Genomic DNA, 23,335 nt, shown 5'->3' on the forward strand with positions numbered 1-23,335 from the left:
GTTCAAATAATATATTCAAGTCTGTGATTTTGAGTAATGGAAAACACCCGTTTGTATTTGACGTTCAGTTTAGTGATGGCCGGTTCGTGAACGAATCGTTCTTTTGAACCGGTTCTTTTTAGTGAACTGGTCGAACCAGTACACTAAATCGGACTGAATCGTTCGAAACAGTTCGCGTCTTGCGTCAGCGCTGATCCACAAGTTAAGTTACTCACTTTCGGACATGAGTCCTGACAGTCCCTTCGACTCAAAATAAACCAATATCCCGGAGTAGGCATATATGTTACTCCAGTAAATCCAACAGTTCACTGAACTGAGATATGTTGTGCTGAGAGAAGTGATGAGCACGAGCAGATACTGAGCATGCGCGCACTACCGAACGTACAGGTACAGCGGTTCTCGGATCACCAGTACAGAACTTTGAACTGTTTCTTTCGGACGCGTTCGATACGGAGAACCGATGAGCTGATGAGCTGAGCATGCGTGCAATTTTTTCAGAGGGACGAAATGCATGTTTCTTAAGTATTTTATTGAACATCAATAAAGTGTAACAAAATAAAACATGTTAGAAACTTGTTTATCACATAGGCTACTGCCTTTTCACTGTATTATTTTAAAGATTGGAAACAATGAATGGATTATAAAACTAAACATTTATTATTATACTAAAACATTATTTTCAGGAACAGATAATTTAATTTCTAAGTAAGGTGATATACGTTTTTGACGTAGCCTAAACTCTTTCCAAGGTTTTAAAGGGTGCAAATGTTTATAATGTGTTAATCAAAACATAACGTATTAATAGACATGCATCGAGTTTTTAGTTTTGTCGACTGATTTAGCCTAGTAAGGTTTCAGTAGTTTTCAGCTCACACACAGGCATGCTACAGTTCTCGAGTCAAGAACTGGTTGTTGCAGCAGTTCTCGGATCACCAGCACAGAACCGAGAACTGTTTCTTTCGGACACGTTCGATACGGAGAACCGATGAGCTGGAGAGACTGCGCATGCGTGATCGCACCGTCTCTGAACCGAACTTTCTTTTGGCCAACTGATGCTGTGTTTATATACTGTCTGTGCTGTGCTGTTACATGAGCACGGGTGAACCAATGACTTGAATGAGGGGCCGAATTCGGCGAAATGTAAGTTTATTTAATTGCAAATAAAATAAAAATGATGAAGACCAGTTTATTCACTTTAAGACATGTAAAACATCCGCGTTTGCGCATTGCCTTAGGCCTACTACAGGGTTCATTTTCAAAACGTAAATGTAAGAAACCTATCCAAGATGATTATGACGATGAGTACCTTTATTTGAATGTATATTTATACGCCGGGATGATAGAATTGACGTCATTACGTGATGACGTAAAAGAACTGGTGAACCGTTTTTTTGAACCGGTTCATTGAAACGAACTGTCCGAAAGAACCGGTTCGCGGAAAAGAACCGGACTTCCCATCACTAGTTCAGTTATGTTTTACAATGAAAAGACTTTCTGTAACTAGCACAGCACAAGTGGGAAGATACGTGTTAGTGCACTGGCATTAGTTAAAGCTATTGCTCATTGGACATAGCATCATGCATGCATGCAGCCATCCACAACCTAACCAAGCTCTACTCTTCAGCACAATGGTAACCATACAAATTTCAACATAACAGAAACATATTTAAATGTCAAACATGACTGAACATTAAAAATGAACAGATCTATCCCTTCACTCAAAAAGGAACGCGTAAACAGAAACCAGCGGGCTCACGTAGCCTACCTCCCTCATTCAGCACAAATCTAAATGTTTATGTGTGATGTATTTGGATGCTAAACTATCATTTTATTGAATGCTAAACACTCTCAAAAAACATGTAAATTGACACTTAATTTCAACTTAATTCCATATGCAAAGCATGCTGGGAACTAACAATCCACTTCCCAGTTTCAGTTGATGCAACAAAAATCATTCATGTTATGTTATCATTCAAGTAAACTTCAATTTTAAGTAGATTGAACACAATGAAATTAAGTTAGGACAAAATGTATAACAATTCTGTTTGCTTTAGCTCATTTTAGTTAAGTAATTTGAACAAGCAGCAAAAATATTTCTTTTTGACTGTATATACACGCTGTTTCCAGTGTCTGTTCTGAACTCAGTGACACATTTCTCACGCCAGACACCCAAAATAAAATAGAAAAAAGATGACTCTATTCCTCTTAGCCTCAAATTTACTGTATAAACTGTAGCTGAAATAGTGTATTACGTGATGGGCTGTGAGCGGGTCTCATTGTGAAATATTTCTCAGTATCAGTAAAGTGCATTGTGTTCTGTGGTATTCATAGCATGGGGGTTTGCCAGAATTCTTTGCCCTCCTGTTTCCCCTCTGCTGTCTGTTTTGAAGACTTTACTTTGTACTTTGTGTTGCTTTTTTTGACTATGATTATATGTGGCTATTTTTAGTAGTCAAGAACAGGCTTTTCTAAACTTGGCGCTTTGCTGATAAGAGCTTGAGCGTGCGTTGGAAGCTCTAGTCCCACAGAGCGAGATATTCACATTACATTTAGCCTACATCAGACTTTTGACCTATTTCCCAATATTAGAACTGACATAAAAATAGTTTTGTCGTCATTTATTATTATTGTTTTGTATGTACTTAATTTAATTTAATAATTAAACTTTTTTTTATATATATTTTTTAATTATCTTAATTTTTAATTTAATTTAAATATGATTATTTTTTGCTTCAGGGAATAATATGATCTTAGACTGAGGAAGGACAAGACATAAGGCTACGGCTGGGTATCGTTAAAAAATTTGAACTTCAATACCGGTTCCTGAACGTTACTTTTTTCGGTACCAATTTTATGAAATCCATTTTAACAAGATTACATTATATATTACCTAAATATATTACCTTTGGTTATATTTTTTTTCAGTTTGTTGACTTTCTTTTTTTTTCTTTTTTTAAGAACTCGTATAGGCCGATGGTGGCGGAATATATGACTCACGATCAAGCGCACACATAGGCTAAAGCTTACCGCAGAGCACTGGCAAAAGTAGCCTAATGATTATGAATGTGTCAGGGGAAAAAATTGCAAAGAGACATTTTAATTGTCATTTTAATTAACATTTTAATCAAAAGCCACACTTTTGATCTTTTCCACATCTTTTCTATGGGGGTTGGGACTAGGGGTGGCACGGTTCACAAAACCCACGGTTCGGTTCGTATCACGGTTTTAGGGTCACGGTTTTCGGTTCTGTACGGTTCTTGTTGTTATTTTTTCTTTTAATCTTTAACACTCCAAAAATTTACTTCAGCATATGATATATAGCTTAATTATCTAATTATTAATTCATTTATTTCATAAATGGGGCGTGTTTGCAAAACGCAGCTTCTCATTTCACATTTCGAAGTAATATAGTGAGTGAGCGGTCACCTTGAGGAAACTTTCAGTGGCCCTGGAGGTCCATCCATCTGTAGTGAGAGCTACGTGGGCTGTGTCGGACAGTTCTTTGTCAATTTCTCCTCGTGTCTCGTCATCATAGGCATAATTTGCGGGTGGGACATGTCCCCGCCACTTTTTGCCAGGGTCGATAATGTCCCCACCACTTTTGAAACATCTCGCGGCACGGATGTACAAATACAAATAAATAAAACATCTCCAGTTAACTAGCAAATTATTCGTTTCGTTCGTTTATTAAATAAGAAGTAATCTAGCGCTGAAATTAGTTTTTTTTTTTAATCAAGTGATCAAAGTGCTCGTTGCCGCTGCGATCAGTGGCGCTGATACAGTGTTCTCTTGTGGCTCGCGCACACGCCGCACAGTCTTCACTCGGACGCGCGCTTCAATCCGTTGCGGAGACAAAATTCACACAAATCTGTCCCTGCTTGATATACAACCACTGATAAACATAATCGGTTTTGATGAAAAAGAAAAAAAATATATACGAGTGCGGATTAGAACTCAGAACCTATGACACGCTTGGCAAAAGTTCTGCCACTGGACCATTAAAGTACATTCGTGAAACAGTCGATCTATGTATTTATTCACGTGAAAAAAACAACATAGTGGAGTAGATCTCATTAAATGTCTAAGTAAACCCAGTGTACTATTTAAATCGATTGCTGGACATCGTAATGTTATTTTACATACATCTGATTTATGATTTAGCATTGTATTAGCACGGGCACGAGGCTACATTGCGCATGCGTCGAACCGTGCGACGCACACACGCACCGAACCGACTGGTTCGGATGTTTTTTCATGTACCGTGCCACCCCTAGTTGGGACGCTTACACACTTCAGCATCGTGTGTGAGCCACATCTCTGGGTGTAACCGACGTAAACTAGTGTTTTTCCTTGATGCCTCGCCACAGCCAATCATGCTCCATGCTTATTGGCTCACTGACGTTGATGAGATTAACGCCATAGGTATCGAAATTTGGTACCGAACGACAAGATATTTTTTTATCCTCTGGTGTCGAGGCAATTCGGTCGGTGCCTAAAAAATACCCGATACCCAGCCCCACACATAAGGCTTGGCTTGACCTATCAGCATTGCAGAACGTCTTAATAAAACGAATCGTTATTAAGACCAGAGAAGGGAGGTGACAGAAACATAGCATATATATATATATATATATATATATATACATACATACATACATACACACACACACACACACACACACACACACACACACACACACACACACACACACACACACACACACACACATACACACATACATACATATATATATATATATATATATATATATATATATATATATATATCTTTAAAAATGATTTATTTGGTTTTTTATTACCAGGAAATGGCAAACGCAATTGAACATATTGATTAGGAGTCACACAGGGGACTGCATTTGGACTGTTTAGCACTTGCTTAACTGCAAATGGACAAATTAACAGTGACTCTATGCTCCTGCTTAACAATTGGTTTGCTTTGCACTAATGAGTTTTTAATGGGGGCTGGACAGGATGCTGAAGAGTATATATCTGTGGTGCAGTCCTTGAATTTTCAGAGAGCTTACACATCCCTACACAAACCCCTGAGGGCAGCCCTTTGCTTTCAGGCCTCAGTGTCTCATCACTGCATGGCCTGTCTTGGTGCAGTATAGCGAGAAGGTGCAAACTGGGTTTTGAGAGCACTATCTCTTCTTTGCTGCATCTCAGAGCCCTAGCAGTGATTGTTACATAATGATACTACGCTTCCCATGCCTAAACCGATTACGCCAGCGCCAAGCAGTTAAGTTTGCTAGGCTCATCAGATCGTTAGACTTCATTGGACATTGTTTGAATCATGCATTTGTTAATTATTCATTTTGTTCGTGAAATGATGCTTAATGTAATTAGTTGTAATTTATATTACTCCAGAATGTGCAATTTTATTTGCAAGAAAACTAATTTTGTAAGTTTTGTTTGGAACATGATTATCTGAAAAATAACTGCAGGACAAAGTGTTTGAAAGCTTGTTTTTTCTTTTTTTGGTGCAATTTTTGTTTTGCTTGTAGAGCAGAATCATTAAACATAAAATATGTTCCCTTCTGCTGTGATTTTGGTTGCTTCTCTCAGCATTTAGTTTGAACAGACACATGACTTGACAGTGAGACTCAGATGGTCGTGTCGCACCTGGTCAGGAGGACATGGTGTGTGAGAGTGACAATGTTGTCAAGTTGTGATTGACAGGCGGTCTCTTTTTCACTCAAGCTCAGCAGTGGTGGTTGCTTGATACCAGTTGGGCTCATTAATGCAGCTCTAAAACCATGGGGAACATTCATTCAATTATCCTTCAGCAGTGATTTCTGGTGAGGAGGTCTGCTCAGGGTTTTTTTCTTTCTTTTTTTCTTACAGTATTGCATTTGTATTTGGATCATGCTTCTTCAGTTTAGTCTGACATTACTAATTTGGATTGTGAGTAACAGATGACTGGTTAGTGTTTAATCTTGCTCATTTATGCTGGTGTTGTGCTCTAGTGAGTTCATTAGTTCTGCATGGGCGGACAACACCTGAAGAGAAACATCCCTATTTTTGCTTGGAGCATTTATACCATATATTCAAACAGACTTCTTCAGCTGCTGATTCTGCTGTCATTAACTCACATTTTTGTATAGAGAGTAGTGTTGCACGGTGCACCGATACTTCAAAAGTATCGCGATTCTCGGAAATGAAAAACGTCACGATACCTAAATTTATTAGTATCGATACTTCTAAGAATGACCGCGTTCCAGATTTGTAAGGCTGGCGACACACTGGCTGCGTGGCGTGAGCGTCTCAGCTGCGTGGCGTGTCCGTTTTTATTTCAGCTGTTAAGAGCTAGCACACTGCCTGCGTGACACGCGCGCCTGAGCCGCGCGGAAAACGCGTGCATGCTAGAATAGAACCGACGCCGATTTTTCACGCGACACGCAAGCGCGTTGGAATCGTTTCCAGGCAAAATAGAATAGGAAAAGATGTTTCTATGTCATTTTGACACGAATGCATATTAATAAATTACATTTTGATGTTTGAAAGTCTCTAGGTTTTGACATAAATATCAATATATAAATGTAATTTAAAAAATTTATTATCGATTTTTCAAATACTGCACCTCTCAATACAGAACAAAATATTATGTAGCCTATACTGCCGACGTTGTCTTTGCTGCTATATATTTATGTTTAACATGAAGTATAGGCCTTCCACAACTCTCTCCCCATATGTCAAATATATCACCAATGAGGCTTATCATATGTTACCAATATTAAACATTGTTTAATATAATCGCTGTTCATATTTTTATTCAAAGTTCATAATCAAGATAAAGTTATTACCGGTAACTCTTATGTTTCTTATCATAACTGAGATAATGCTGCTAAATTTATACATTTTTTTTTACCTTGAATGTCAAGTCAAGTCAAGTATATTTGTATAGCGCTTTTCACAATACAGATTGTATCAAAGCAGCTTCAGTATTAAATTAAAATAATACAACAAGGTTTGTATCTAGTGGAATTTATTGATTGTGCATTGATTATTGATTATGAATGTCATTGCTCTAATTTATTTTTTATATTTTGATATTTCATATTTTGTTCAAATGTTTAATATAGCCTATCTGCTGTTCATATGTTCATTTATTAGTGTGTTATATGATTAGAATGTTGTCCCGGTTTTAAAATAAAGCACAGCAATGATATTTGAGAGTGTTTCTCCCTTTTCAGGAAAAGTATCGAAAAAGTATCGAAATCGCAATTCTTGACTTGGTATCGGTATCGAAACAATAATTTTGGTATCGTGACAACACTAATAGAGAGCCTAAGTCCCTCCCCTTCGCTTCCGGCTCATGGGACCTTACTTCGGAAAAAATATGTATGGTAGTCAATGGCGAGAGACAACTTATCTTTTTATTCCGTCTGAACTCTGCCCTGAATTACACATATGATGTTTGTCAATTTAAAATATAATTATGAAAGTCAAGAAAGTCGCAGTTTGTCATAAAACAGAAGAATAACATTTAGTTTTATGTGAAAATCGCTCAATGAACTACATCTCTAGTCTCGCACTGTGTACGTCACAAGATCCGTTGCTTGTATGTGTGCAGTCTGGTACAAAACACTCAGGCATGACGCCGTAACGTTACGATTATAAGGTAAGACTATAGAAAAAATTACAGACGTTAGCTTCAGTAAAGTTAGCTTCATTCATTGAGAGAAAAGGTATGACGTCACACGTGCGCCTTTTGGGTTTGTAGTCTCTGTAATTACGTATTTTCACAGTCTTATACCTCAACAGTTTTACATCAAACTGCGACTTTCTTGACTTTAAAATGTATCTTGTAAATTGACAAAAATCATATGTGTAATTCAGGGCACAATTCAAACGAGATCAAAATATTTGTTGTCTCGCGCCATTGACTACCATAGAATATTTTTCCGAAGTAAGGTCCCATGGTGGTCAACCGGAAGGGGAGGGACTTAGGCTCTCTAGTCAGAGCAAATGTTCTGTAACACATGGACAGTAGTATTAGTTTCCCCTTTTACAGCTCCAAAATGTATCAACAGATTGTTCATTGAATAACTTAATTTTGAGGATTTCGGGTTTTTTCCCCTAACTGACAACTGAAGCTCGTTAACCAATCACTGACTTGTCCACATGACTGATGTTAAATTAGAATAAAATTAAATCAGAATGGATAGCCTAAGTGTCTGTGATCCATTTAAAATAGTTTTAACATGTGTAATATCAGCATAAACAACAGAAGAACATGAGGATTCATCGTCACATCACATCACTTGTAGTGCTTCTGAGAATGGAGAAAAATACAATCATATAAAAGGAATATATGAAAGGATTCCTGTTTGTTTTTTAAAAGCACAATGTTTTGTTTTTATTGTGAGTGCACACAAATAAAAGTAAACTCTTTACAGTTTCAAACGAGGTCTTACACTACTCTGATGGGCATCAGTGCCGGTCCTAGACTTCTGGGGGCCTTTTGCGAAACTTTGCGTTCATAAAAACCTACTACTAATAATAAGCCTATCTAATAAAGTAATCATATGTAAAAAGAACGAGGTCTTACACTACTCTGATGGGCATCAGTGCCGGACCTAGACTTCTGGGGGCCCTTTGCGAAACTTTGCGTTCATAAAAAGCTACTACTAATAATAAGCCTATCTAATAAAGTAATCATATGTAAAAAATAAAACACTGCATAGGTTTCCCCGTATGAATTAAATATACATTGATTCTTATTATGGTTACTATAGTTATTCAGTGAAGAGCAGTGAATGATTCTCTCGTTTACTTTCCCAAATGTTGATGTTCACTTAAGACATAAGTGGAGACTTTTGGAGTACTTTTACTTTTGGGGAGAAAAAAAGCCAAATGTGTCATAAACGGTTTTCAAATCAAATGTCAGCTACCATAGAGAAACAAATTGTTGCCATAGAACAGGAACTTTGTCAACTCAGGGCGTTTTCACACCTATAGATCATTTGTTGTCTAGAGGTTAACAGTGTCAAGACACTATGCGAATGTTACAATGCAGCTAGAGCAAGAATCAAGGCTTCGTCAGGGCAGCATTCTTGCACAGAGAAGCACAATTACACAATGTTTTAGGATGAAGAGGTGCTCTTTTGGTTTTCAACTGTGATAACTAACTGTACGTTCACACTGCCGCCGACTTGAGCTGCAAAGAAGCTCTGGCCGCCCTGTCAAGGACGCTTGTCAAAAAGTACGGGGAAGCTTGTTGACGCTTTGGCCGCTCTGAAGTCTGTCTCACACCATGAAATGTAAACAGAAAACAAAACAAGCAATACATTGACACTAGAAACCTTTTATAATGACAGCATTTTATAACCGTTTTGGTCACATTTGGTCGAGAAAAAAATTATTTTGATTAATATCCGCGAGGGAGAGAGAGCAAGACGTGTTGTTTGAAGACGGTGGAGGTGAGTGCGCGCGCGCGGCCGGGGCTCTCTCTCTTTTGTAACTGGTCCCTATATGAAAATAATGTCATATCATAAATGATAGGAAACCCAGCAACAGCGATTATCAGTTTCTCCTCCATTTTCTCGGAACTAATGTTTTGGTAGGAACGAAAGTTTACATCGTATGTTTCTCCGGAATCAGCCAGCGCGAAGGACGTCTATATTCTAATTGGTTGCTGCGTTTTGCCGCTGAACCGCGTCATAGCTCATTACCATAAAGTTGAGATACTTTCAGCTTTCTGATTGACGCTCAAAACGCGACGCCGATGGATTTGACGCTCCTTGCAGCTGAGAGAAGCCAGCTTCCATTGAAAATGAATGACTTCCGGTAACTTTGGAAGCTCAAGTCGGCGGCGGTGTGAACGTACAGTAATGTGCTCACTCACAGAATCAGACACTCCTGCTATTTATGTAGCACGTTTCCCATTATGAATCATAATATCCTTTGATTAATTGGTCTGTTGGGTCCGATAGCTTTCACACCTCAAGCGAACCGCCCCAGAGTTCGTTTGCGATCTGGCCGAGACCACCTCGGTCAGGCGGTCTCAGAGCGATTGTTTTGGTGCGGATTCGAGCACAGTTGCCGACGTGTTCACATATGTCTAAACGAACCAAACCAAGGGAGAAAACGCACCAGGTCCAAAACAAACGCTCAGGTGTGAAAGCACCCTCAGATTCAGTTTAAGATGTGAAGCACTACTCTATATACTCTCATATATTTCTATTGCATGTTTGTCCTGAGATATATATATATATATAGAGGAAATCTGACAAGAAAATAAGGAGAGGCATGTCAAGTCTTGTTCCGTGCATCAGGACTGAACAGTGTGTTTCAATATGTGTCAGTTCCATGACAGCTATAAAATCATGCACTTTTTCTGTAAAAACATAGGCTTACTTTATTTGTTTATTTATTTAAAGTGATTTTTGCAATTTCAAAATACCTTCATATTAACCAGCTAGATGATGGGATCTTGGTGCCACACTTAAACCAGCACAATTCACGACGACAGAGCTCAATATGCCACGGAAATCCAAATGCATAAAAACACATGCATGTGATCATTAAACTGTTTAACATAAACAACGCAGCACTGGCCTGAGTGACAGTTCCATAAACTAGCCTAGAACTCTCTCTCACTGACCTGGGGTCATCCTTATTGTTGAGCCCTGATGCATCTTTATAGTGGAGCAAGGGTTGCAAAAAGTTGAGTTATTTCCATAAACTGATGCAAATCTTTGTTATTAGTTTAACCTGTACACAGTCATCAGCCATATAGGTTAGAGGGTTATAGCCGGCACAGTGCACAGAGCAAACACAACTCTGTTGACCTCTGCTTGTGTGCGTCTCTGTTTCAGTGATCCTGCTATCTTAAAGCACCCACGTGTTGGCAGCAACGCTTGTTATGTAACAGACAAAAGCCCGGCTAGCAAATGCAGAAAAATCTTTTGGGTGCTTTGTGTTTACAATCCATCACCTAGGTGTCTCTGGCAAACCTTGAATGCCACAATGATGCAATGCCTGTGATGTTGAGATCTCATCCGAATTGCGTATAAGCTGACTCTGTAAACATGCCAGTTGCCTTTTGTTAGTCGTTTCTCCCTCAACAATCTGAGATGAAAAGTTAACTTTGACTTTCTGTTTTTCAGGTTTTCGTGCACAGCATCCATCTTTGATCATTTTGCTTGCTGGATGGTTCTCAGAGCCTGGCTGCTGCTGAGAGATGGGCTGTTGACCTTGTCCTGGGGGCCCAGACCTCTGAAACTGCTGCCCTGTTGTGTTTATTTGTGTTAGAAGAGGCTGACTCACTCTAACTAATGTTATGAAAGATGTCAGGTGAGTGTGAAGCAAGCTTTATGCTATTGAGTCATTCAGGGTTTTATTTAGCACTTCATATTTCCTTTAAACTCTTGACAGGAGCTGTTTTTGAGTCACTAATCTTATCCCCACCCAGTGGATTATTCTGATTAGCTGCTCTGGCAGGAGTTCTTTTACATGCCTAGAAATGATCAGATAGGGATGCATAATCGTGTTCCAGATTCAACCGATTCCCTTGTTTTTGCTGTTAGTCTTTCTCTAGTCACTTTGCTATAGTTGCCAAACAAAGTCAAAGCGAGAGAGAAAGCAGCTTCCTCGCTGAAAAGGCCCTTTATGTGTCCGTCAGTGGCACAGCGAGCTGCCTGCCTTTTTGTTGGTCATAGAGGTGGGAAGGGCCCAGTAAGGAATCATGAGTCATGGGCATTATATTGAAAAGTTTGAGTCAGAGCTTTAAGGGAGGTGACCGCAGCGCTGACAGGATGTACCATTACATCAGGGAGGGGTGATATAAACATTGGGACTTTTTTACTGCATAAAGTTATCATCTATGTGACGCCTGTGTTCGCAAACTCGTAAAGTATGATCAGCAGCAACAAATCACTATTTAACACCCTTTGAGTTTTAAAATGTTCATTGCCCTGTTGAGGAAGATGTAAATGCCACTTTAATTTTATCTGTCATCCATTAAGCTTTATTATCGTCTAATCTTGTTTCAACAGTCATTTAAAATTCTTCATAAATGACTCTGACCAACTCTGCCTGAATGAGGCATGGAATATAACGAGGCATATTGCCTAATATTCAAGATTTAATAAATAATAAAAAAACGTTTTAAATAATGTGATATATATTTTTTTTTTATTGATTTTGTTTCGCATATCGAATATTTAAACGTATTTAAAAGCTACAAATTACATAACCAAAATGCTACAGATGTTCCAAACAGGATTTTTATAGCCAAAGCCAATTAGTGATTTAATGTCAACTTGATTTCCTGAGGATGTTTTCTTTCTTTTTTCTTTTTTTTTAGCGTTTATACATCGCTGTCATAACGTGTTATATCTAAGCTCTCTGCTCATTGTCTGTGAACTGAATTAATGTAATGACAAAAGTTTACTCTCTGGTTAATTGGTGTTCAGATAAACTCAAAGAAATGGATTTTTAATTATGGATATTCATTATAATTATATAGAATTCGTTTTATTTTTAAGTTACTAAATTCTGTGACAAATATAATGTAGTTTAATTTAAAACAATGTGAGCAGAGCTCAGTAACCCAGTTTATTTTCTGCTATCTGAATCACCATTAATGTTACAACGTTATTGCAAGTCCTTGCGATATGCATACTGTGATATGTATTGCTGATATTTCAATAATTTCAGTAGATCGTGCAGCCCTAACGGGTAGTGCAGTGGCATTGTTCAGCGCCTCCAGTGCTTTCCTGCGCTGCCTTCTCAGCTGACCATCTCTGTCACAATGCTTTAAGCAGTGCCGTTTGAGGCGTAAAGGTTTTTTATGCAGCCTTCGAGTCATGTTGGAATGAATGTATTTATGAGACAAGTGCACATGAATTATACTTCAATGATCAGTGATACTTCAAGTGTCGTACTTTTTAGCGAGAAACATTGGTTTACCTTTAAGCCCTGACCCAAATTGCTATTTGTCATAGTAAGTTGTAATTGTGAATATTGACTGTGCAATTTAGTCTGTGTGTTTTGAGGAATAGCTATAAACCTTGCTAGAAAATACTGCTCATTTAGCCAGTTTATGAGGCAGCAGACTTTCGTAACAAAGTAAATTTCCCATCATTATCTATGTATCATTCTTGTGCTGACACAGAGAAAGCATCAATTACAGACAAAATTTGCTCTTTTTTTTTTTTGTTACATTTTGAACCAAAAAAAGCTTCCGGTCTTTGAAAAAGTACAAAAGAGAGCTTGCTTACATCTTATTCTGACCACAATCACTTGAACGCACATGCTTGTAATTATGACTTGCAAACTCACAAATAGGAACTTCTCCTATGACAAGGAGGTTTAAGAACTAAAAACAATGTATAAAGCTGTGGTTAGGGCTCAACAATATGAATGGATGTGAATATGACTTTTCTTTTTATGTCTCGATCAAAAATACTGTAAGAACAGTAATATTCTGAAATATTATAAAAAATTAAAATAACTTTTCTATTTTAATAAATTTCAAAATGTGATTTATTCCTGTGATGTCGAAGCTGAATTTTCAGCATCATTACTCCAGTCTTCAGTGTCACATGCTCCTTCAGAAATCCTACTAATATTTAGGGCTGGACCCGAATATTCGAATATTCGTTCGGTGGGTTGGTGTTCGATTTGAAAATTTGACATTCGAATATTTGTTTTATTTTTATTTTTATTTTTATTTTTATTTTTATTTTTATTTTTTGCACACCTGGGATCCCCCGCGAAACGGTTCTCATTCGCGCTTGAATAAGGCCGGCGACACACTGGCTGCGTGGCGTGTCCGTTTTTATTTTTCGGCTCCCATGTTAACAGGTTGGAGTTTGCACTGCCTGCGTGAAACACGCGTCTCAGGCACTGCTCAAGCCACGCGGAAAACGCGTGCATGCTAGAAATAGAACTGACGCCTAGTGATCCAGCAACGGCAGTGTTCTCTGGCTAGAGCGCAGAACAGCGGAGTTTGTATGGACCGAAGTACATGCCTGAGCTTGTGTTTTGGGTTAAGCTGCGTTGCTTTGACATTGTGGAAAATAGAATAATAGAAACAAAATGAATTAGCCTTTTTACCCGTTATTATCAATCTAAATTAATCTCATTTTAAATTTAACTTAATTTCGTTTTTCTTTATTTAAATTTCGTTTTTCTTTATTTAAATTTCGTTTTTTCTTTATTTAAATTTCGTTTTTTTCTTTATTTCAATTTCGTTTTTTTCTTTATTTAAATTTAGTTTTTCTTTATTTAAATCTACCCTTTACTGTGTCAGTAATTTGTTAGTCAGAAAAATATTAGACTACCTTAAAAGTATTGCTTAATTTAACAGACCTGTGTGTGTGCGCGTTTTATATCACTAGTGCAGTGTCCGTTCTCGGAGCATATAAGCCCTGCCCGGTTCTGTAGTTTACTAAAAGTTTATTAATTCTGGACGTGTGGCGTCTCGCGTGTCTATCTACATTGCACCAAATGCAACCCTTGTGAAGTCGATTGGATGAACGGTTCTCGAAACAATCAAAATGCAAACGGACATACAGACACATAGAGAATACTGCCTTTATTAGAGAAAAGAATATGTTCAGCCCCCCTCTCTCCGAAGCTTCGAATATTCAATGTTCATTACTACCGAAGCTTCGAAGCTCAAAAAATGGTATTTGGACCAGCCCTACTAATATGTGATTTGGTGCTCAAGAAGCATTTCTTATTATTATCCATGTTGAAAACAGTCGTACTGTTGAATTACGTAATCTTTCAGTTACTGTTCGGGACTTTGAAATGCACCTAAAACAGCTGTATCATACTATCCACCTTTCTAATGAATTGCAAATTCTCTGTAATGCAAACTGAAGCGTTCAGCTGAGCTACACAGCAGAGGTCACAGGAATGGCATGTGACTGCTGGAGTCAACAGATCTCTGGTAATGTGCACCAATATGATGCACCGAGCTAAAGCTTGAACATGGCCTCACTAAGGTTCTCTTCTATCTGTTTTGCTCTCTTGCTCTATAGGTGTGGCCGTAATGGTGCTTTTGCTGTGAGGGAGAATTGCTCTCATGTCTTTTCTCTCTCCTGATGCCCCCTTCTACACTGTAAATTCATGATCACATGACTTTGGATATGGACGCGGTCCTGTCCGACTTTGTCCGTTCTACTGGAGCTGAACCAGGACTGGCCAGAGACCTGCTGGAGGGTGAGCCAAAACCATCCCGTTTCCCATTACCCCCTCTTCAGCTTTGATTTATTCATTTTGCTCCAATAAGAAGTCAGTCTTTTGGTAGAGATGGTGGGTGGAATGACCAAAATCTTATATTGTTCAATGAGTACTGTTACATCACTTTAACTATAACACAAAAACAAACCAACCCAAAATGTTTAAAATATGACATAACCATGTAATAATTTTTTTTTTTTTTGATAATCCAATACATTTAAATGACAAATGTTCTCTAATTGTGCTCCTTTTATTTGAAACTTGATTGATGCAAGCTGAAATATTCACAGTATGTAACACTTGAATTAAAAGCAAGACTCAAAACTATATTATAAAACAGATAGTTACGACTGATGAATTATATTTGAGTGAGCCATGTAGAATTCAATATGGCATCTATCCTGACTAAGGTCTTTATGATTAACTGACTACAGGAGGGAGAAGAAAAACAGTGGCTGAAGCATCTATATGAACATGTGCAACAAAACCTTATCTAACCTAGCGCATGTTGCCTAGCAACACTGCAGATAAGAGAATGAGTTAAAATATACATACTTCTGCAGTATGCACTCTTTACAGTCACTACAGACCAATATTTACATAAGCTACTGCAGTGGAATGTGTCATTGAACTCTGCTGCACCTAACAATGTTGGGTTAATATTTAAACTCCTAAGCAGAAGTGCAGTGGAACTATGACCTCTTATTTACTTGCACACTTCATGATTGTGACTCTCCTCACAGGAAAGAATTGGGACCTCTCAGCTGCGCTGAGTGACTTTGAGCAGCTGAGACAAGTGCATGCTGGGAACCTCTCATGCACCCTTGCTGAGGACAGAGAGTACCCCTCCATTGAGAAAGAGATGGCACGAACGGGGCGGTCCCTTTTGCATCGCCAAGATGAGGTTGTGCAAGGTACGAAAAGCACTTGAACGCCTCTCTGCATGGCCTGACCTCATTTCTCAAATGGTGTTTCATAATTTATGTAAATGATTTACACTGATCATGACACTAGTTGCATGTGATGTAATTTCAAAGCCTTGCCCACTCTCACCTGACTAACATTGTTTGTCGAATTGAAAGGAGTGATAAGAATAGGTCGGCCAGATAATAGGTTACAAGTGTCTAGTTTCATATTCTCCAGTATACGCAGTAATCTGAACATGTATCATGGCAGCGGCCACGGAGAAACGACTGTCGAGGGGGATCTCTCACGCCAGCTCCACCATCGTCTCTCTGGCTCGCTCGCACGTGTCGAGTACGGGCGGCAGCAACGAGCCGCTTCTGGACACTCCGCTCTGCACCTTCCAGTTGCCTGACCTCACCGTCTACAGAGACGACTTCCGCGGCTTCATCGAAAGAGACCTCATTGAGCAGTCTATGATGGTGGCATTGGAGCATGCGGGTTAGTCATTTTAGTTCAAGAATCTCTCCTCTGACAAACAAACCAAATATTTTTTTATATTATAACTATTATTTTTATAGAAGTTTTATAGTCAGATATTTCTAACATGACATTTCTGTTAGCTGCATTATTCTCTTCTGTCTATATAAGCATCCTGACTAAACTGTAACCTCATAAGTTACTGATTTGAAATGCCCTACATAGGCAGAAACGCCATGTCATACATATACTGGTCCTTAAGTGACGCACACAAGAGTTAGCCATTAGCATGATACTATAATAAGCACAAAGATACACAGCACACACAAGTAATGGGGAAAAGGTTTTTTTTTTTTTTTGATTTAACAATTTTTATTGATAGTTTTGGATGTGTGTAGTATGAATGTAATCTGGACATACTACATTCGTCATGTTGTCATTGTCATGTGAACTACCAGTGTCAGTTGCGTCATTTCACTGCCAATCCCCTCATGGGATAGTGAAGTGTCCATTGGATGTGGAAATAGTAGGTCATCCAGGTACTTTTTGCCTACTGTTTTATGAATAGTGTGAATTCGGACATGCAACTTTGCTTACATATTATTTTTTTATATATATATGTAGTAGGGAAGTATGCGATTTTGGATACGGCCATATAAAGATTTTTAAGAAGTATCAGTGTCTGTAGGCAAAAATATATCAGAGATTTGTTTTTCAACAGGACGATTGAACTGGTGGACTCGTTTAGGCACTGGATGTCAGAGTTTATTACCTCTGGCTACTAGTGGTGATGGGAACTGCCTGTTACACGCAGCCTCACTGGGTAAGTGTTCAAACTGACTTCTGATCTGCAAGTAACCAGCACAAAACAGATTAGTTTTTATACAGTTTTATGTGGATTAATTCAAGCTTTCTGTTGGTATTACATTTAGCTCAAAGTTTGCAGGCTAAAAGATGGTTTATTTTTCCTGAGATTGAAATCATTGAAAATAGATGCTGGTTGATATATCGATTATATTAGTTCCATACAGGCACTTTTACAGTAAACACTTAACTATTGTGTCCAAAACAACAGTAAAAGGACTGCATACTCACCTAGAAACCACTGCCAGATGAAATCTTGGTAATTATGCTTAAAACATTGAACATTATAATGCAGGTATGTGGGGCTTCCATGATCGAGACTTGATGCTGCGGAAGTCTCTCTATGCACTGATGGATCATGGGCAGGAGAGGGAAGCTTTAAAGCGAAGGTGGAGATGGCAACAAACCATGCAGAACAAAGAGGTTAGAGCACTTTTGGTTCATTATTTTGTACAAAGAGATTGCATCAGATAACACTAATCAATTTGGTATCAGGCATCTTACTTAAAATATACACTACCATTCATAAGGTTTTTTTATTTTAAAGAAATGAATACTTTTATTCAGCAAAGAAGCATTAAGTTGATCAAAAGTGACAGTAGAGACATTTAATGTCACAAAACAGGGTTTCCGCGGGGTCTTAAAAAGTCGTGAACTTTAAATTTTGAACTTTAAATTTAAGGCCTTAAAAAGTCTTAAAAACGGCCAGATTTTCATCCTAGGTCTTAAATTTCATTTAGTCAGGTCTAAAAAAGTGTTTACTCTCGTTCATTTCCAGAAATGCTGGCCGCAGAAAGTACATGTTAGTAGATAACATGTTGCAAGACACTCTTTTAAAATCTGGCCATCATTTTTAATGGTATTTTAATGTTTACGTAAACAAAAAGTGCATATTGATGCTAATCAATTTGTTATTTGCTGTTTTTCGACATAAAACTTGTTGAATTGACTTCATTCTGTAGTATTAGTACTTTTTGAACAGGATTCTGTGATAACCGTGATAATTTTGGTCACTTTAATCATCTCATCATTTCCTCTCTAGTTATGATCAACTATGATCAACTAAAATCAACAATAATTGTGTTTTTACAGTATAATATGCAAAAGTACAATTTTCTATTAAAAAAATATCTGCCTCTCCCTCTCTCTCACACACACACATCAGATAATCCTAGATAGATAGATAGAAAGAAAGATAGATAGATAGATAGATAGATAGATAGATAGATAGATAGATAGATAGATAGATAGATAGATAGATAGATAGATAGATAGATAGATAGATAGATAGATAGATAGATAGATAGATGCTCTAATCCCTGATCCCGAGGTAACTATCTAACTTGGATAATGCGTCGTGTAGGTCTTAAATTTCAATCTTTATGGTCTTAAAATGTCTTAAAAAGGTCTTAAATTTGACTTACTGAGACCTGCAGAAACCCTGCAAAAGATTTCTATTTTAAATAAATATTTTGTTTGAACTTTCTACTAAAGAATCCTGTAAAAAAGTATCACGGTTTCCACAAAAATATTAAGCAGCACAGCTCCTTTTTAACATTGATAATAAGAAATGTTTCTTGAGCATCATATTAGAATGTTTTCTGAAGAATCATTCTGGATTTATAGAGTAATTTATAGAGAATTCTCGAGTAATTATGAAGTAATGAATATAATGAAGTAATAAAGTTCAGCTTTGCCATCACCACAATAAATTATATTTTAAATAGAAAACATTTAATTTCAGACGTTACATATATTAAGTGCCCCTATTATGCTAATTTTGTTTTGGAGTCTCCTGCAATAGGTTTGCATGCATCAAAGGTCAAAAAACACTTTAATTTATCCTAATATACTTTGCATATCTCCTCATTTCTTAAGAGTCTGAAAACAATTCGTTGAACAATTTGTCTCTCTAAACCCTTTTCAAGAGCTTACTCTGCTCCGATTGGTCAGATGGCCCAGTCTGTCGTGATTGGTCTACCGTTTACAGTGCGCGTCAGAAACGAAACACCCATTACTATATCTGAATTTCATCTCTGGAGTCTTCCTTAGCACTTGATACACAGTGATACGTATCGTCAATGGCGTCGGTTTTACCATATCAATTTGAGCCAGAGTCCTCCTCCTTTTGAAGAACATGCAAAGTGGATTCGCAGTGCAGAAAACAGCGTCATCTCAACATGTCGACAACATGAACCAAACTCTCCCAGGCCTCAGCTATAGCCAGTGTTTGAAGGCGGTTCAAAGTAGACGTTCGTGGGCAGACAAATGAAGGTCATAGGCTGGCAATATGCTACTTTTCAATTCAGGAAGTGAGATTGGAATTGCCGACGACTCATTTCAGCAGTTCAAAATGAATTATTTCTTTTGGAAGACAATTGATCTATAAAACTTTGCAGACCTTTTACATTCACAAACAGTTATAGTAAACACTGCATTAAAGGTAATATTCAAAAATGAGTTATAGGAGCACTTTAAATTATTGTAAATTGTACTGTTTTAGTTTTAACTATATTTGATGATTTAAATGCAGCCTTGGTGAGCATAAGAGATTTCTATCAAAAACATTAAAAAGTCTTACAGACCCCAAACTTTTGAATGATAGTGTACTTAGGAAAATTTCAGCCTAATTATGTTTATGTTTGTGAATTTGGGTGCAGTCGGGACTGGTTTACACAGAAGAAGAGTGGCAGAGAGAGTGGAATGAGTTGTTGAAACTGGCATCTAGTGAACCCAGGATACACTACAGCACCAACGGCAGCAACGGGTGTGTTGATTTCATCTGATTTAATTTTCTAGATTGAAAGTTGTAAACAGGTTTTCTGCAGTGTAATGCTCATGCTGTGAGTGTGTTTTGTGTCCCGCAGTGCCGAGTCACAAGAGGAGCCGGTATATGAGAGCCTGGAGGAGTTTCATGTGTTTGTTCTTGCTCACGTGCTCCGCAGGCCGATAGTGGTGGTGGCTGACACCATGCTGCGGGACTCTGGGGGAGAAGGTAAATAAAGACAGAATATTACATTTTGAGTGAACGGTTCCTTTAATGAGGGTAGTTTGACGCACTTTGAAATACTCTAACATTCACAATGCAAAACTCCCTCCCTTGTCTATTGAAGCTAAGCTGGAAAAATGGCTTCATCACAAATCTTCATGGTCATAATGTAACCATGAGCACATCAGCATTAGGCTTGCTGCGATAGTCAGTGTTACCGGTGTTCAGCCACCACACCGGTTGCATCACTTGCCCACCCATGCAAATTTCCATACAGTCACATCCTTAAAGGGTTAGTTCACCCAAAAATGAAAATTCTGTCAGTAATTACTCACCCTCATGTTGTTCCAACCCCGTAAGACCTTCGTTCATCCTCGAAACACAAATTAAGATATTTTTGATTAAATCTGAGAGCTGGATCACTCCTCCACAGGCTTCTAAGACACTATAACTTGCTGGCCCAGAAAATGTATTAAAGACATCGTTAATATAGTCCAAGTGACTCCAGTGGCTCAATCTTTTCATTTCCTTTCATTTCACTTTCATTTAAGCGTAGCGCGTCTGTGTTGCACGTCACCACGTATCACACACATGACCAGCGTCACCCAATAGTGAGCCTACGTGTGACGTGCAACACAGACGCGCTACGCTTAAACACTACATGAAAAGACTCGAGGCCCAGAGAGAAGGAAATGAAAAGTGGAATAAAGTCGTTATTTTTGTTTGTTTTTGCGCACAAAAAGTATTCTCGTCGCTTTATAAACTTAAGATTGAGCCACTGGAGTCACTTGGACTATATTAACGATGTCTTTAATACATTTTCTGGGCCAGCAAGTTATAGTGTCTTAGAAGCCTGTGGAGGAGTGATCCAGCTCTCAGATTTAACAAAAAATATCTTAATTTGTGTTCCGAAGATGAACGAAGGTCTTACGGGGTTGGAACAACACGAGGGTGAGTAATTACTGACAGAATTTTCATTTTTGGGTGAACTAACCCTTTAATTAGCATATGACTGTAGCAGAATTTCAAAATGGTTGTGTAAAACTAAATTATGACATTAAGGGAGAAAAATAAAATGGCATAACTGTTGACTATGTCCCATCTAAATAATGAATTTTCCATTTGTCCTTCCATGTTCCATTAACAAAGCATATCTCAGAGTTTGTCTCTGATATCTCTCTCTTTTTTGTCACTTGTTTAGCTTTTGCACCAATCCCATTTGGAGGGATTTACCTGCCTCTGGAAGTGCCAGCCAACAAGTGTCACCGCTCTCCTCTCGTGTTGGCATATGACCAGGCCCATTTCTCTGCCCTGGTCTCAATGGAGCAGAAGGACTGTTCCAAAGAACAAGGTGAGGAATGGTTTATATGCAGCAAATCTGTTTGCTTTTTTATGTTGCATGCTGTGTGCTGTTCTTGCCTGATAAACCAGTTTTGCCAACTAGGACAGAACAAAAAAAACTGCAATAATTTATGCTTGCCAGAAAGTCTTTATCCGCTTTATGCAGCTTGTTTTTTCAAAGGTCTTTAGACCTGTAGTCTTAAGAATTCAGTTGAATACTACATTGTGTTTGTAAAAAAGCCAAAGTATACATAAGTAGTGAAGTAGTGTAATTCAGAAAGGCACTGACCGTTTGTTACCTTTTGTTTGTTAAAAACGTTCACAGTGGTGATCCCTCTGACGGACTCGGATCATAAGATGCTGCCTTTGCACTTTGCTGTGGATCCTGGGGAAGACTGGGAATGGGGCAAAGATGACAATGACAATGTGATGCTAGCAAGGTAGACATTACATTATACGCTGATTAGAAAACTGCTGCTCATGCATGTAGTTACACTCACTGGACAACATTTCTGATATGCTGTCCGTTACCACAGACAGTAATTCAGACTCAACAAGCATAAAATGTTTACAGTAAAAAAAAATTCAATTTTTTCATTTACAAAAAAAAATGCATGTCAAGTTTGAAGCGAGACATCCGCATTTTTTTGTCAAAGAATTTATATTGGTAATTTATCCATGCTATGTATGTGTTTATGCACTCTGAGGGAAGTTGAAATTATTCCCTTTGGTAATCAACAGCATGTTCTAAATGCCATCCATAGATTTTGATTTGTTTTAAACCTGGAGCATTCTTGTAATTGCTGTGTGTTGTGCATACCAAATTTGCCCAGAAAAATGTTTTTAAAGTATTCAGGTTATTTTGACTATGTAGTGCCAAATGACTCAGCTCTGACTTATTTACAGCAGAGGTCAGTAATGCCTGACTGTAATGAAGGCATTAGCACTGTGAAGCCTGTTGGAACTGAGCGCTGTTGGCCAACACTCAAGATTAGCAACTCTTGTACTTTAATGCAGATTATCACTAAATTCTTGCTATGAATGGAACACAGAGAGGCACTCAAATAGCTCAGGGTTGCATCTGTAGCTCCCTCTTATTTCCACAGTTTTTACATTTGTCAAAATTTGATATGCTATTTTAAAATATTTCTCTTGAATATCTCTTTAAATACTTCAAAAATGTTTTTTACTTTTGCTAATGTTATTTATGCATTTTTCATGAAACATGCACATTTGTTTACCTTTCATGTTTGCTATTGTCTAGGGCTGGGTGAAAAATATAAATTTCTCGATTTTAATCGTTTCTCATTTTTACGAACCTTACGAAGAATGGATTAGTCATCCTGTTTTCAGTTGATGAATGAATGTAACATTGTAGCGCGCATCCCATCCAATAAATCGCAATAATCTTTGTGCTTTGTTACTATTGATATAAAACAAAGTCTCCGATTTCAAATTACGTCCATTTTCTTACAAAATTCAAAAACACAAATACCGTTTTGGCGCTGTGGCGTGAGATCGCTCTGGCGGCATAATAAT

At 38.0% G+C, this 23,335-nt stretch overlaps 1 protein-coding gene across 2 annotated transcripts in view; it reads left to right on the forward strand.

The window, feature by feature from the left end:
• otud7b (OTU deubiquitinase 7B) overlaps positions 1-23,335 on the forward strand; it is a 35,376-nt gene that overhangs the window by 6,696 nt on the left and 5,345 nt on the right. For both annotated transcript variants that reach the window (XM_084385660.1, XM_084385661.1), the window contains exons 2-11: positions 11,133-11,319; positions 15,018-15,198; positions 15,963-16,133; positions 16,396-16,623; positions 17,324-17,425; positions 17,762-17,889; positions 20,127-20,233; positions 20,334-20,461; positions 21,657-21,806; positions 22,122-22,236. In XM_084385660.1, the coding sequence (XP_084241786.1) occupies positions 15,114-15,198; positions 15,963-16,133; positions 16,396-16,623; positions 17,324-17,425; positions 17,762-17,889; positions 20,127-20,233; positions 20,334-20,461; positions 21,657-21,806; positions 22,122-22,236 (1,214 nt within the window). In that variant the 5' untranslated portion in view covers positions 11,133-11,319; positions 15,018-15,113. The remainder of the gene's footprint in view (positions 1-11,132; positions 11,320-15,017; positions 15,199-15,962; positions 16,134-16,395; positions 16,624-17,323; positions 17,426-17,761; positions 17,890-20,126; positions 20,234-20,333; positions 20,462-21,656; positions 21,807-22,121; positions 22,237-23,335) is intronic.

This window comes from Rutilus rutilus (genome assembly GCF_951802725.1).
Source record: "Rutilus rutilus genome assembly, chromosome: 17".
In the NCBI taxonomy this organism is placed as follows: Eukaryota; Metazoa; Chordata; class Actinopteri; order Cypriniformes; family Leuciscidae; genus Rutilus; species Rutilus rutilus.